At 43.2% G+C, this 16,460-nt stretch overlaps 1 protein-coding gene across 1 annotated transcript in view; it reads right to left on the reverse strand.

The window, feature by feature from the left end:
* Nucleotides 1-16,460, reverse strand: part of LOC311037327 (tetratricopeptide repeat protein 28-like) — a 114,780-nt gene that overhangs the window by 51,770 nt on the left and 46,550 nt on the right. Inside the window, exons 13-16 of the mRNA XM_084046454.1 lie at nucleotides 13,644-13,804; nucleotides 10,409-10,743; nucleotides 7,752-7,905; nucleotides 4,303-4,495 (exon numbers count right to left, since the gene is read on the reverse strand). Of these exons, the coding sequence (XP_083902580.1) occupies nucleotides 4,303-4,495; nucleotides 7,752-7,905; nucleotides 10,409-10,743; nucleotides 13,644-13,804 (843 nt within the window). The remainder of the gene's footprint in view (nucleotides 1-4,302; nucleotides 4,496-7,751; nucleotides 7,906-10,408; nucleotides 10,744-13,643; nucleotides 13,805-16,460) is intronic.

Genomic DNA, 16,460 nt, shown 5'->3' on the forward strand with positions numbered 1-16,460 from the left:
TAATCTCTGAGGTCAATAAAGTCAATGTTTGTGTGTAAACAGCAGTTGCTGATTTGCGGTTTCCCATTAAATAGGGTAGGCTACTGAGAATATGGTGTCCAGTTCATCCCATCACATTTTCATAATGAACCAAAAATAAATGAGCTCTATAGCCTAACATAAAATAGTATTCTGTATGCAAAGCTAGAAAGGTTAGTTGCTTGAGGTGAATTTAAAGGTCAACTCATTTGTCACCCTTATTTTGTAGTATTGCTCCCAGTGTTTCCTGTCTGTCTTCCTTGCCTTGTCTAACCAGTCTTGTGATTTTGTCAGTGTTTCCACCTGTGTCCTCCTAGTCCCCCAGCCTATCCCAGTGTTGATTGTCAGTTGAGTTCACCTGTGTCCTGTTAATCCCTGTCTATTTAAGCCCTGTGATTGCATTGTGTTCTTATTGGTCTGTAGACCTTTGTCATGTGAGGTTTTTAGTCGTTGTTCTTTGCGCTCAAGAATCTTGGAAGTGATTTTGGATAAGAACCTCTCGCCAGAGCAGGATGCACAGCACGCCCTGTCTGTAGTGCTTTCCTCGTAGTGCTTGGTCTACCAACCCCTCCACTACTACCCCTGCTGTAACCAGAGTGTCTGCCATTCCAGAGCCCTTGAATCGCTTGTAGATGGCATAGATGTACTGTAGGACATCAGCTGGAGGTACGAGGATTGGGAGGATGTCCTTGAACATTTCTGGATTCTCTGCCTTGAGCTCAGTGAGCATCTTGTAGGTGGGCAGGTCACCAACAAGAAAGGAGAATGGAATATTCTTCTGCCACATGGCCTCCACATGTTCCACCATGATGTCATTCACCACTGACTGACTTGAAGGTTCATTGTATGTTGTGTGGTAATAAGGCTTGCTCTTGTTGGGTGGTGGATGACAGCAGGACTGGGCACCACTGTATCCTGGAACTCGCTGCTCTTCAGGTGGTGGTCTTGTACCATAATTGTCTACACGAGACAGTGCATGTATCACAGAGCGAGCACACTGCGGAGCTCTGCTATCAACCTGGGAGTAAATGTCCATGGCATGACAAGGAGTAAAGATCTGGTAGACACTCTGCACAAGAGCGGTGTCTGCATCAGCTTTGCAGACACACTGCTCCTCTATGACCATTGGGCTCTGATGGATGTGGAGGCATCAGCAACCTGCCCACACAAGATCGCAGACAGCAAGCCAGCTATCGTGATCATCGACAATGACGACTTCAAGATTGACACTATGACAGGTGACTCTACAGCAGTCCATCGAACAAATGTCATGTACATGCAGCCAGAGAGCTATGAAAAGAAACCAGGCAAAGAGACTGCTGAAACGCTCACCAAGAAGAAGGAAATCTCTGCACAGCTAAAGCAGAAGTGTGCGGAACTGACAAAGGTTTGCCAGTACAGATGCCCCCCCTGGTAGCAAGAGTGAGTCACCTGCTTGTCCCAGGGTAGATCCACCAGTGGATGGGTCAGCTCCGCAGCGTGCTCGCTCTGTAATACATGCACTGTCTCGTGTAGACAATCATGGCAGAAGACCACCACCTGAAGAGCAGCGAGTTCCAGGATACAGTGGTGCCCAGTCCTGCTGTCATCCACCACCCAACAAGAGCATGCCTAATTACCACACAACATACAATGAACCTCCAAGCAAGTCAGTGGTGAATGACATAATGGTGAAACATTTGGAGGCCATGCGGCAGAAGAATATTCCATTCTCCTTTCTTGTTGGTCACCTGCCCACCTACAAGACGTTCACTCAGCTCAAGGCGGAGAATCCATTAATGTTCAAGGACATCCTCCCAATCCTCGTAACTTTCCACCAGCTGATGTCCTACATCTATGCCATCTACAAGCGATTCAAGGGCTCTGGAATGGCAGACGCTCTAATGTCCAAGATTCTTGAGCACAAAGAACAACAACTAAAAACCTCACCTCGCATGACAACAGACCAACAAGACCACAGTGCAAACACAGGGCTTAAATATACAGGGATTAACAGGACACAGGTGAACTCAACTGACAATCAACACTGGGATAGGCTCGGGGACTAGGAGGACACAGGTGGAAACACTGACAAAATCACAAGACTGGTTAGACAAGGCAAGGAAGACAGACAGGAAACACTGGGAGCAATACTACAAAATAAGGGTGACAAATGAGTTGACCTTTAAATTCACCTCAAGCAACTAACCTTTCTAGCTTTGCATACAGAATACTATTTTATGTTAGGCTATAGAGCTCATTTATTTTTGGTTCATTATGAAAATGTGATGGGATGAACTGGACACCATATTTTCAGTAGCCTACCCTATTTAATGGGAAACCGCAAATCAGCAACTGCTGTTTACACACAAACATTGACTTTATTGACCTCAGAGATTACTTCTGTGTACTTATACTGTATATTATTCAACTCATCATGAGCAGAGCTTTCATTTGAGCCTAATATGAAGGCTCTGTGACGATTTTGAAAAAACTCCCTTTTGGAGCTCATAATTGGCAGCCATCTTGCATTTGAAGGTCGACAATAGGTCAAATCATTATATAAACACCATATATGTATTCCATGACCAAAATAAGCTCTGAAACCATGTATTGTGCATCATTGTAGGTCAAACCATTAAAAAGTTCATTTTCACGGCAGCCATTTTGGATTTTGGTCTCCCACAAATTTTCCCCGCCGTTTTAAAAAAGACACCCCGGCTAAATTTGTTTAATAACCCTCCTAGATGACAAATCCATTGAGAAACGGACCTTCGCTCTCCGCGGTCACGGAAGTGCCATAAATGACCCAACTATTTAGTGTGGCACAGTGGTTGTCTTATTTTCAAGGACCCCCATAACTCTGAGAGTGTACAAATGGAACCAAATGGACCCTTACGGGTCCATTTGGTTCCATTTGTACACTCTCAGAGTTACACACCCACCATAAGGGGCCATTTGGGAAACAAAATGGAGTGTTTCTAGTGACCAGAACAGAGCCTTCATTAGTATCATAGGTAACACCTGTGAAGGAAGTAAGAAGAGGCCCAATTTCTTTCCAATATGGCTGCTGTGCATATAGCCTATTATTAAGAATGCATTTGAATAAACTTGAGGCAAAAAATGCACTTAATTGCTGATCTAGGATCAGTTAATAAATTACCAGCTCAACATGATCTACCATCCAGCAAAGAAATAATAATTCAGCAAGACATAATAATCCAAATACTTGGAAAATGTGCTTGAGGGGGCTGTTAAACAACAACATTAAAGATAACGTCTCAAAATCAAACAATACAGTTTCAAAGAAATAACCTATTTTGGATTCAAAGAGGCATTTTCTTAACGAAAATAAAATTAATACAAATAAATAGCCTGTAGGTTATTATACTGTATTAGTACTGTATACTTGCATTTTTCATTAGTTTACAATTTTGCTTTTGTTTTTTGACGTTTAGTTTTTTCTATTTCAGATTAGTTTAAATTAGTTTTTAACGCGGGTTTGATAGATTAGTTTATTTTTCTCTTTTGAAACACCTTAGTTTGTATTAGTTATAGTTTCAGTAATAATGGGGTATTTGTCAGGGGCGAATGTGAAAAATGGCACAGAAAAATAAATGTGAACATGCATGTCATGTCATAATTTGAAGGGAATTGTATCTATTAACACGTTGCCTGCCAATAATGCATATATGCATTCTTTAGAATCCATCACTTGCCTGCCAAGAATGACTTAAGTCATTTTTAGAAAAAAAAAGAAAAAAAAAACTTTTTTTTTTTTTTACATTCTTTTTTTTTTAAATTTGACCCAAAGACCAAGGACAAGGAGATATGATTTTTCGAAGATCTAGACTCCCATCCACTTCCTTGTTAACTTAAAACTTAAAAATTCTGTATCTCGGCTCCTGAGTACTTTTTTGTTTTTTTCAATGAAAAATCTCTGGCAGAAAACTGCAAAAAAAATCTGAAATAATTCTGGCAGTCAATGTGTTAAGACCTGGAACGCATCTGTGTCACTTTATATTTCTATGGCTATTCAAAAATAGCAGATCTACAAGCTCATAGCGCGGCACCGAGTGCCGCGCTACGAGCTTGTAGATCTGCTATTTTTGAAAGATCTTGAAAAACATTTTTTTTTTTTGATTTTTTTCAAAAAACTGTTAGGATTTAGAACATTTTTAAGAATCTCCTGAGCTCTTAATGGGTTAACTACTTGTCATTAATTCATCAGTTAACTATAATAACCGTGGTACTGTATGGCCATTCATTAAATCAACATTGTGATTGAAAGTTTGAATCCATTACCCCTGCTGTGTGTGCGATGTTCAGCTGGTGCTCCAGGCAGGACAGAGCCTGCTCATAGTTGCCCAGCTGGCTGTGCAGAGTGCCCAGCTCCCCGTACGCCTGGGCCTTGCCCCCTCCTTCCCCACCCAGCTCATGAGCCACCACCAGCTGCCTCTCGAAGCACACCAGAGCCTGCTGCAGACTGCCCAGAGACCTGGAGACACACACAATACACATAATGACCACAGGAGGGCAGAAGCACACCAGAGCCTGCTGCAGACTGCCCAGGGACCTGGAGACACACACAATACACATAATGACCACAGGAGGGCAGAAGCACACCAGAGCCTGCTGCAGACTGCCCAGGGACCTGGAGACACACAATACACATAATGACCACAGGAGGGCAGAAGCACACCAGAGCCTGCTGCAGACTGCCCAAAGACCTGGAGAGACACACACACAATCAGTGGTGTACGCGTTGTGAGCTTGTATATCTGATATTTTCAAATATTTTTGTACTTTTACTTTTGGTACTTTAAGTACATTTTGATACCAATACTTTTGTACTTTTACTCAAGTAAATTTATAATTCTGGACTTTTACTTGTAACAGAGTATTTCTATATTGCAGTATTGGTACTTTTACTTAAGTAAAGAATTTGAGAACTTTTTCCACCACTGCACACAATGCAGAGTATTTATACTTGGTTGCAGAGTATTTATACTTGGTTGCACAGCATTTATACTTGGTTGCACAGTATTTATACTTGGTTGCACAGTATTTATACTTGGTTGCACAGTATTTATACTTGGTTGCACAGTATTTATACTTGGTTGCACAGTATTTATACTTGGTTGCACAGCATTTATACTTGGTTGCACAGTATTTATACTTGGTTGCACAGTATTTATACTTGGTTGCACAAAGGTGTCGTGTGCTGAAACATCGCGATGCGTTGTGAGCTTGTAGATCGGCTCTTTTCAGAGCATTACACTGGCACACAACCCACGTATATAAATCAAACCATACATTACTTTATATCGGATTTCTTCCTGCCAGCATACTATAAAATGACATCCAGTTTACTGTACAGCACAAGATAACTGTATTTCAGTTGTACTTCACACACACACACACACACACACACACACACACACACACACACACACACACACACACACACACACACACACACACACACACACACACACACACACTGTTAAGGTGACATACTGTACAAGTGTGTGTTCAAACATCAAAGGCCTATTATTTCAAACAGAAATACAATTTACAAGTGAACAATACAAGTGAACAATTTAAGAGCTCAATGTAGGGGAACAATTGCCTGTTAACAAAAGCATAAATGTGCTGTGATCAGGGCCGGTGGAGGGCTGATCGCCGCTCTAGGCGAGATTCATTTGATGCGCTTCGCGCGTGTGCATGCGGGGGATCCTCGCGCGCGCAAAATTTTTACGCGGTTATGGGTGGATTATAATGCTTTTTTTTGTGTCTTTGGTTACTTTATTTCGGTTTTAGGGTTAGGGTTAGGTTAGGGTTATGTTTTTTTTCCCAAGTTTTTTTTGCCGCCTCTCCAACTGCCGCTCTAGGCGGCCGCCTAGGTCGCCTCTATGGGTGCGCCGGCCCTGGCTGTGATCACAACGTGGCTTTGCACAGTAATACCACAAAAAAACAGTGTTCATTGAGACAGTTAAAAATGTGAGCATTCACTTTAACCTTGACATCACCATTTTGGCAATAATGTCATTCTAGGTGAGGTTTTTAGGCTAAAGCGTTTTTTCCCGGTTTCGCAACAAGTCACGTTGAGTGCCAAAACCGCAGCTCTGGAATCACCCACGGTGACTCTGAGAAGGAAGGCACAGATGGATCACCGTGCCAAAAAAAACTGTCTCCCGTCCGCTCCTATTCTATCTCCTTGCAAAAAAACTCCATATTTCCTTAACTTTTTACAGTGGGGAAAACGACTCATTTTCGATCCGCGATCACTCCGCCCTGGTGACTCGCGTGAGAGATGTTATTGTTCCAGGCGTTAGCCAGGACCATCCACCATCCCGCACGCATATACAGTTTACAAACGGGTGCTCGTCGTGGAGTCTACAGCTGTAAACAGCGTAGCGTTACAAACGGTGAGATCTCTGGCACTCAACGTCACTTTTTTAATAAAACTCTGGCACCGAATGTGTTAATACTTAACAGTGAGGTTTAGTAATCATGTGTTTGTTTCGGTGACTCTGCTCTCCTCATTACTGCCTCGTTTACAGTCCAGGGAAACAGCTGAGACAGATTAAAAACGTGTCGATCGGGCCTTAATCTGTCAGCAATCATTACATAAACAGATTGACTACGATAGTCTGAGGCCTTAGGAATATAGACAAATTATGACAACAAACCACTATTCCTAATAATAATCATATAGGGTTTGAGACACTACCCATCCTAAATGAAATCCAATCCATGGACCCCCTGGCTGACAGAGAGATGAAGCAGGGACCCCCTCTATATTGTATAAAATTGTGTTTTAGATGAAACTTTTTTTGTTTACTTGGCCTGCTCTTTTTTTCCCTCTACACCTACACCTCTTTGCCAAAAATAGCCGATCTACAAGCTCACAATGCCTCGCAGCGCGAGGCGTTGTGAGCTTGTAGATCTGCAATTTTTGGCTAAAGTTCTCCTCAGAAAAGGAATGTTGGGGTTCAAGTGGTAAAAAAAAAAAATCATATCACACAAAGATTTGCCGGACCCCCAGTAGTAACTCTGAGGACCCCCTAGGGGTCCCGGACCCTCTGTTGAAGACCCCTGAACTACCGTATTCAACATGGAATCATAAAACACGGGGCGTGATGTTGATACTGTCCATTGTGCCAATAGATGGTGTGCACTCACATGAGATGTGCCTTGATGTGACGAGAGTGGCATGGGAGGTGTCTTTCTTAGACTGGGGGTAAGATGTCCATTTTGGGACACGTCCTCAGTAGTGTGCCTTTGAATCAGGGGGTGTTTCGGCCTTCAAACACTATACACCCTCATCAAAGGTGGCCAGCTACAGGGTGATCAAGCCCTAGCTTGTGTCCCATGCCCAATCATTGAGATTTGCCTAGTCGTTGAGTGGCAGACATCCCAAGGGACTGTGCAAGGCAGGGGCGTCCTCTTCCCTGAGCCAACCCGACAGCTGACCGCATACCTCATATGCCCTCCTCGAGTTGGAGGGGTTTGATGTATGAGGTATGATGCATGTCATAATCATTCAAAAAGAGTGGTTCTTCAGGTCATAAGGTGCTGTATATTATATAATAAGCCGATCTGTGAGATTATGATTTAGACAGGCTATATTTCCTGAAAGTTTGCCGAATGTTTATTCCTTTTTGCCGAATGTTGGACCCATTATGAGATGACGCCCAGCATCGTGACGCTATAGAGTTGGAGAGGACGTTCTTCATGCCCGTGTATACCTGTGTGCGTTCCCCAGTCCTCTGTAGGCCTTCTCCTGGTCCTGGAGGTGGTTGAGACTCTGAGCCACCGTCAGGTATTTCTCATAGTACTGGATGGCCTCCTCGTAGTCCACCAGAGCTTCATAGCACTCTGCCAGGTTCCCGTAGGCTCTGCCTGCAATCACACATACAATACAATCATTACCATTTAAACATTCATTACTTTAATTTAGCAGATGCTCTTATCCAGGGCGACTTACAAGTGTGAGATTGGAATATGCAGAGTAAACATGGCCTCTAGTCAATAAACAACAAGGTAGTCACATACATAAATTACAGAGAGAACAAGGTAGAGCCTCAAAGAAACTATGGGATGCCAGGTTAACAATGGACCTAACATCTGAAATAAAGAAAAAGACATTGGGGCGGCAGTGTCTCAGGGGTAGAGTGGGCCGGGTAGAGTGAACTGGAAACAGCAAGGTTCCCAGTTCGATCCCGGGCTGGGGCGCTCCCCTAGAGTTAGTGTAGAAGTGTCCTTGAGCAAGACGCTGAACCCCTAATTAATCCCGATGAGCAGGTTGGTGCCTTACATGGTTTCCTCCTCCATCGGTGTGTGAATGTGTGTGTGAATGGGTTAATGGCACAATCAATGTAAAGCGCTTTGGATAAAAGTGCTACAGTATATAACGGGACGTGACAACCAGGAATAGTTTGGTGACCACTGGAGAGACCGTTGACAGCCGGAATGTAGATGGCATCCTGGGAGCAGTATGGGTTAGCCCCCCAGGCTGTGTCTTCCGTGAGGAAGAAGCCCAACAAACCCACGATGAGGCCTTTAGGAGGGCCATTCCAGCGTACCGCAAGCGGAGCTAATACCATTAGACGGCCCAATCTAGTGGTATCGGCCCAAGGAACCATCACGCCAGAAGGAAATGTTTGGATCGGGGCGGTGCACCTGATCTGGCGCAGCGCTCAGGTCCTGGACCTGGTGAGACGAAGGAGGAGCCCGGCCAGGAGACAACCCACAGAGCCTAGTCCCTCCACGTGCCAGAGCCTCCCCGAGTCCCGGCAGAGTACTTCCGGAGAAGCGGACTGAGTGGCCCTGTCTTGCCCTATAGGACTGACCGTGGGTGCTACTGGGACGTAAGTCGGGGCTTGATCAACCCTGGCTGGGTCACCTGGGCGAGGGTGTATGTTGTATATTGCGAGACCCGAAACACCCTATGACCCCAGGCTACAACACTGATGATACGTCCCAGTTATCCATGTGATGTTTTTCTTTATATAAATGCACCATTTACCATTTACATGCTTACTTATTAACATTCTTGTTTTTTAACACACAAGTTGTGGAGAAACACAAATCTATCAACATGAGAACAAGTGACCAAGATATGTCTGCATTACGTTAGCCATTATCCTGATCAATCACTAGCCTGGCTGCATGGCCAGACTAATGTCACTGAGAACGTAGATATTAGCCTGGAATCTCTGTTTGGAATCTGCAAGGGGCTGAATTAAAAAAAATGCCCCTGATGATGATAAACCCCGCCCCACATGTTCATACTGGGCCCCGATTGGTGCCCCACAACTTCGGGGGCAGGGAAATCCAATCACAACCGAGCGGGTCCAGACCAAATCTGCCAGCTCAATCTTTTTTTTTTTTGTGCACTGGCAGATTTGCTCTGGCCATATTTTACTAAACATTTTTAAATAGTTCAACTAGCCGATCTACGTCGACACGTTGTGAGCTTGTAGATCGTCTATTTGAACTATTTCAAAATGTTTTTCAAAATAGTAAAAAAGAAAATCACACCCAGTGTGAAGTGAGCGGTGCTATTTATGAGTTATTCATTTCATCATGCATCCCCCCATAGCCAATCACAGCACGTCCTGCGAAGTGACGTGCTTACATTTTTTACGCTATTATTAATTTCATCATGCGTCTCGCTAGCCAATCACAGCGCGTCTGCGAAGTTTGAAGTTAATTTCATCATGTGTCTCGCTAGCCAATCACAGCACGTCCTGCAAAGCTTAGCCTATATGGGCGTGTTTTCCACAGCATGGCGTCACACAGCGAAAGACACATTTTCACGACGGAAAGAAAAACTTTCACCACGGATGGGTCCTAAACCCTCTTATACAGGGACGTGCACAGATAGACTCTAGGTGGTGCTAGAGCACCTGCCCTTTGCCCTCTTGACCAGAAGTGCCCTTTTGGAAAAACAAAACAAAAAAAAAACAGTTTACAGCAGGGGTCTTCAACCGGGGGTCCGGGACCCCTAGGGGGTCCTCAGAGTTACTACAGGGGGTCCGCAAAATCTTTATGCGATATGATTTTTCTTTTTACAATAACCACTCGAAACCTAGCATCCCTTTTCTGAGGAGAACCTTAGCCAAAAATAGCAGATCTACAAGCTCACAACGCCTCGCGCTGCGAGGCGTTGTGAGCTTGTAGATCTGCTATTTTTGGCAAAGAGGTATAGGTGTAGAGGGAAAAAAGAGCAGACCAAGTAAACAAAAAAAAGTATGATTTACTTGAGCACCTGCCCCTCAAAATGTCTGTGCACGCCACTGCTCTTATAGGAGCGGTTGCACCGCTCAAAAATGGCAAAAAAAAAGATTGGGGATAAGGGGTAAGGGCCCACAGGGTCCAGAAGGCGGTACGGTAACGGTACCTCTGTCCAGCATGCTCTCAGAGCCGCTGAGCTGCTGCAGCGTGGCCAGCTGCTGCTCCAGGTGTCCGATGGCGTCCTCGAACGCGCCCGTGTTCATGCGGGTGATGCCCATGTTGCCGTGCACCTGGGCCTCCAGCCGCGCGTCCCGCAGGCCCACGGCCAGGCCCAGCTGGGCCCGGTAGCACTGCAGCGCCGTGCCGTAGTCCCCCAGGGACATGTGCACGGCCGCCAGGTGGCCCAGGGCGCGGCACTCCCCCTGCTGGTCGCCCAGGTCCCTGCGGAGGGTCAGCTCCTGACTGTGGAAGGACAGGGCCGAGTCCAGCTGACGCAGGTGTCTGGAATGGAACGAAAAAAGTTAAAATACAGAGATTAGAGGTGTCTGCCCCCGGACAGTATATACAATGTGGCCCTCTGGATACATCTATGAAAAGGTTTAATCGGCAACACAATTTTATACAATATGTAGTGGGGGGTCCCTGCTTCATCTTCATATTATTATCATTTTTAGCGGCGCTAGCCGCTCTATACCTTTAGGTATAGAGCGGATATTAGCCCTCTATACCTGGCTTTTGCGTCAACGTTCTGATTGGTCAGGCTCGCCAAGGTTCTGATTGGTCAGGTCCGTCAACGTTCTGATTGGTCAGGCTCGCCAAGGTTCTGATTGGTCAGGTCCGTCAACGTTCTGATTGGTCAGGCTCGCCAAGGTTCTGATTGGTCAGGTCCGTCAACGTTCTGATTGGTCAGGCTCGCCAAGGTTCTGATTGGTCAGGTCCGTCAACGTTCTGATTGGTCAGGCTCGCCAAGGTTCTGATTGGTCAGGCTCGCCAAGGTTCTGATTGGTCAGGCTCGCCAAGGTTCTGATTGGTCAGGTCCGTCAACGTCCTCAATTTAACAATTTAACGCTCTATACCTTTAGGTATAGAGCGGATATTAGCCCTCTATACCTTTGTATTTTTAACGGCGATGGTCCTGCTCTATACCTGGCTTTTCCGTCAACGTTCTGATTGGTCAGGCCCGTCAACGTTCTGATTGGTCAGGCAAGGGAACTATTCATGACATCAATATTATATCATGAATACAAAATTAGATGGTTTATATAAACTGTAAAAGTCCGGAACATAAACACTCTGGGTACGGCTTATAAATTGTATAGATTATTTCATAACACATACATATCTTTCTGGTACCACATTTATACACACGCACACACAAAGTTTATTTTTTTAGGTACCCACTCTATCAGCTATGACAGATCAGTTTTTGCCACTTACCTTGGAATGCATTTGGTGATTCGCTTCCAATGGCACTATTTAGTGCCACTGGAAGCCTTGAAATACATTTACAGAGATTTAATATTGTTTCTCTAGTAGAAACACATATCTATGACAAAATATATCAAAGGCGCCGCTACCTTCACACAGGTGTGATTTTTTTCCCTCTGTATTCTTATGTTGATTTTTGAACTGTTTGGTTGCTACTAAATATGTCTATGAAATTAATACCAAGGACCCCAACGGAAACAAGTCCGCAAGGACTTTTTTGGTCGGAGCTTTTAGACAAAAGCATTATAAATGTAACTGTGTTGTTTTACATTATTTTGCCTAATAAAAATTGCAATCAATCAATCAATCAATCTCTCAACCAGGGGGTCCTTGGCTTTAAAAACGTTTGAAGACCCCTGGTATAAAGTGTATTAGTATCCAAGTATATATAGTACCTTTTAAAGGTGTAGTGAAATGAAAAATATGTTTTTCACACTTTTAGAGCATATCCGTGGTCATCATATGGGCATACCTAACAATAGATGCCAAAAAAAATGAAAAAAAAATAAAACAATTTTTGTGTATTTTTATATCTAAAGTCCCTAAAAAGCCAATCTTAATTACTTCCTGTAAAGGAAAACGTGCTGCGTGATGACATAACGCAGCCTTCATGAATATAAATGAATCTTGATTACATGCACCTGTTTGATTCCCATAGCTGCACGTTCTTCAAACACAGCTGATTTTAATTACAGAGATACTCCGTTTTGAATCTCATTGAAGATGAGTGTATTACTCATTTTAAACTTCATCTGCACACTAAAATATGTATCTGAAAACATTATAGGTTAGAAATAAGCCAGGTAGTAGCAAACGTGCTTCACTGGCCGTCTCTCTCTCACTTGTAAACAAACACTAGCCGTGTTGCGCACGGCTGAAGTGATTGAGATCCAACGTCCCATAGCCTGAAGGGATGGGACCTTCTGATTGGTTTAGAGTCGTTGAGCCGACGTTTCAGGCTGAACCTTCAAAATAAAATGACCGAAAATGTCACTTCAGTGCGTCTTTAAGCGATGATTCTTTTCTTTTTCTTCTTTTATTGTGAAATCAACAGTTGACAGTTTATTTAAAAAAAAAACAGTAGTGGGTTTGGTGATGTTCTATATTGTCTGAATCAGCTTTGTTTAAGTGTGTTTATGTGCTAAAAGAGTGACATTGAGAGCTGTTTCACCGTACAATGTAAGGAGGAACATATTTAGAATTATCAATTTCTAATCAATGGAGCAATTATTTTAGATTTCTTGTCCCACCTTTGGAGTTACATCATGACAAGGTAACTACACAACCCAAACCCTCCCTCCACACCAAATCTCTTTGCTTAAAAATCGCCGAAACTACCATCTCACAACATTGTTCTTACCTTGCAGATTTGTTAATTGGCGTTCTATAGGGTTCAAGGGGTTAATTAAAGGGATATTTCACTTTCAAATACATGTATCGTCTACTCAGGCTTTTGTGAGCCCCCTGGACAGTTTTTAAGTTGCTTGATTCAGTATTTAGATATTTGATATTCATTTTATCAGACACGCCCCCTTCCTATACAAACCCATTATAACTTCAAACTCCATTTTTAACATGTTAGATTCATCAAAAGCACCCGTCCTTGGTTCTGGTGACTCATCCGCGTGAGTCTCCTCACGCATTATTAGAAGGACAATATCAGTCACCAGAAACAAGGACGGGTGTTTCTGATGAATCAAACATGTTAAAAATGGAGTTTGAAGTTACAATGGGTTTGTATAGGAAGGAGCTGTGTCTGATAAAATGAATATCAAATATCTAAATACTGAATCAAGCAACTTAAAAACTGTCCAGGGGGCTCACAGTAAATGATAAAATGACCCAACATTTTTTTTAAGTGAAATATCCCTTGAAGTTAAATTTAGCAAGAATAAAAGCATTTTGACAGTTACCTATGAGCTGATCCAAGGGCCGAGTACGCGTCAGCCTCCATCTTCTGAACTTTGACCTTCTGGGCCAGGGTCAGCTGCTGGTGGTAGAACCTCAGAGCTCCAGACAGGTCACCCCGACACACACACACATCTCCAAGGTTCCCCAAGGCCCTGAACACTGCCTAGCAACACACACACATTTAACATCTTTATATTTTAACAATACATTCTTGAACACAAACAATGGTAGGTGCACAAACCTGGAAAAAAAACTCAACGACAAGTACTTCAGAATACAGATCACGGGTACAGGAAGCATCGCCTCCTCCATATATGGCGACTGACAATTATCACAGACATTGAACAGAATTTATACCAATGCCTTAGCTTTAGGCTTATTGGGCATTCCTGCAATCTGCAGGCCTCTCACAACTGATCTATGGACATTACCGAGGCTTCCAAATATGAACACAAGCAGCTTACATTTGTAACCAAGCTGCATGATAGCATCCTTAAGACGTTGGTACTTAAGCACCTTTGTAAGGAATGCCTCTTCCAGACTGTGATCAAATGTACATGCCACTTCTAAAATGGTCACTTCTCTACTGTCCTCATCAACATCAACAACATCTGGTGTATTAGCTGTGACATCTGAAAAGGCATCATTTTCATTATTGCACATGAACATGGCAGTTTAAACACAGGAGTGCTTATACATTTTGGCAGATGATGAAACATATGAACGTATGTCCTTAACTAATAGGTCAACAATTCTGTCATGCCTAGCAATGTACATTCCCTTATATACATGGCAGCCGTTCATAATGTGTGACAGAGTTTCAGTAAGTGGAGTGTGGTCATGGTGCAGACAATGAGGAGGAAACCACAGAGAAAGATTGAGTCTGGTTGGTAGGATCTGTAATCTGGCTTTGACTGTAAAGGTGATTATATCCTCATCAACTGCATAATGTTTTAATATCGTGTGAGAGACGGTGTGATCTGCAGTAGGAAGGCTAGCTAGCTTTCCTTGTAGTTTTAAACCAGTCCAGTGTTGTTGTTGGTTCTGCTGTTGTAACATTACAAGGTACCTCCGTGCATTAACTGGTGATAAATTATGTTCTTTATCAATAACAGTAGAGCCCTTACTGAGATCATACAGTTGGTAATAATGTCCTCAGAGACTGCTACAGTGTCTGAGTCAGGTCCAACCCAGTGTAGGGATACTCCGGTTCTCACACAGAGGTCATTGAGGTCAGGCCAATCTGACGACACCCCGAACCCAGCAGCATGTGAGTCCATTTTAAGGCTTTCTTTTGAACCTCTCAGGAAACTTGGCTCTCCCTCTCTTACCATCAGAGGCACTTTACGCCGTTTCATATCTAGAAACAGAGAAGATCTAGCCAGTGCCCTGACAGTCTTGTCATCACTGTTTAGCATGCTTAGCAGGTGAGCCAGCCGTGTGGCATTATATATCCACTCCACCAAACCCACCCCCCTGTTTGTACTGGAAAATAATGTCTCTGGTGGAGTGGGTGTTAAGTCTGAACCACTTCCTCACAAAATGAACTATATATATATACACACGCACACGCACGCACGCACGCACGCACGCACGCACGCACACACACACACACACACACACACACACACACACACACACACACACACACACACACACACACACACACACACACACACACACACACACACACACACACACACACACACACACACACACAGTCATCAGAACCATCATGGTTCTGATGACTGATATAGTCCTTCTAATACATTACGTGAGGGGGCTGTGTTTTTTCAATTACTGTACCTTTTCATCCATTTTATAAATTGTTTTATTGTGTTTAACTTTCTTCATTTACCCAACATTCTTTTAGAAAAGTAATGAAAAAAGTGACTGATATTGGCCAATTCGAAGGCCAATATCAGTCACCAGAACATGTTTAAAATGGAGTTTGAAGTTACAATGAGTTTATAGGAATGGGGTGTTTCTGATAAAATGAATATCAAATATCTAAATACCGAATCTTAAAAAAACGGCAAAAACTGGGGTGAAACACAAAAGCCAGAGTAGATGTTAAAATGACCCCAAACAAGTTTGAAAGTGAAATGTCCCTTTAGTTTATGGTCACTGACAATATCTTGCACTATTTGCCAAGTGAAGTGGTATAGTGACCTGTTTGTTGTCCAGGGCCTGGGCCAGTGAATATAATATGTTTTTTAAAGAAAACATTTGTAACTCAAATCTTTGCCTCTGGTGATTCTACAAATGTCTTCTAAATTACATTTTGTTTTTAACCCATTGAGACCTAGAACTGTCTCATTTTTAGATTTGAGCTCAAAAGCATTATTTTACACTTTAGGCTATTCAAAAATAGCAGATCTACAAGCTCATAGCGCGGCACCGAGTGCCGCGCTACGAGCTTGTAGATCTGCTATTTTTGAAAAATCGTGAAAATGTGTGCAAATCTTTGAATATATATATTTTTTAAAGCGAAACATTTTTAACTCAAATCTTTGCTTCTGGGGGGGTCCCTGGAACAACATATTTTGATGGGGGTCCGCGGCCAAATACATATAATTTTGGGGGTCCTTGACATGAAAAAGATTGAGCACCACTGATACAGAAACATACGTTTTTCAGAAAACTGTTGAGATTTAGGAGACATGTAGAACCGGCTTCAGGTCTCAATCGGTTAAAGTGAAGTGATCAGTGGTATAGTGGTATAGTGGTACAGTATAGTGGTACAGTATAGTGGTATAGTGGTATAGTGGTACAGTATAGTGGTATAGTGGTATAGTTGTATAGTGGTATAGTTGTAT

This window comes from Gymnoscopelus microlampas (genome assembly GCF_963454915.1).
Source record: "Gymnoscopelus microlampas genome assembly, chromosome: 21".
Lineage (NCBI taxonomy): Eukaryota > Metazoa > Chordata > Actinopteri > Myctophiformes > Myctophidae > Gymnoscopelus > Gymnoscopelus microlampas.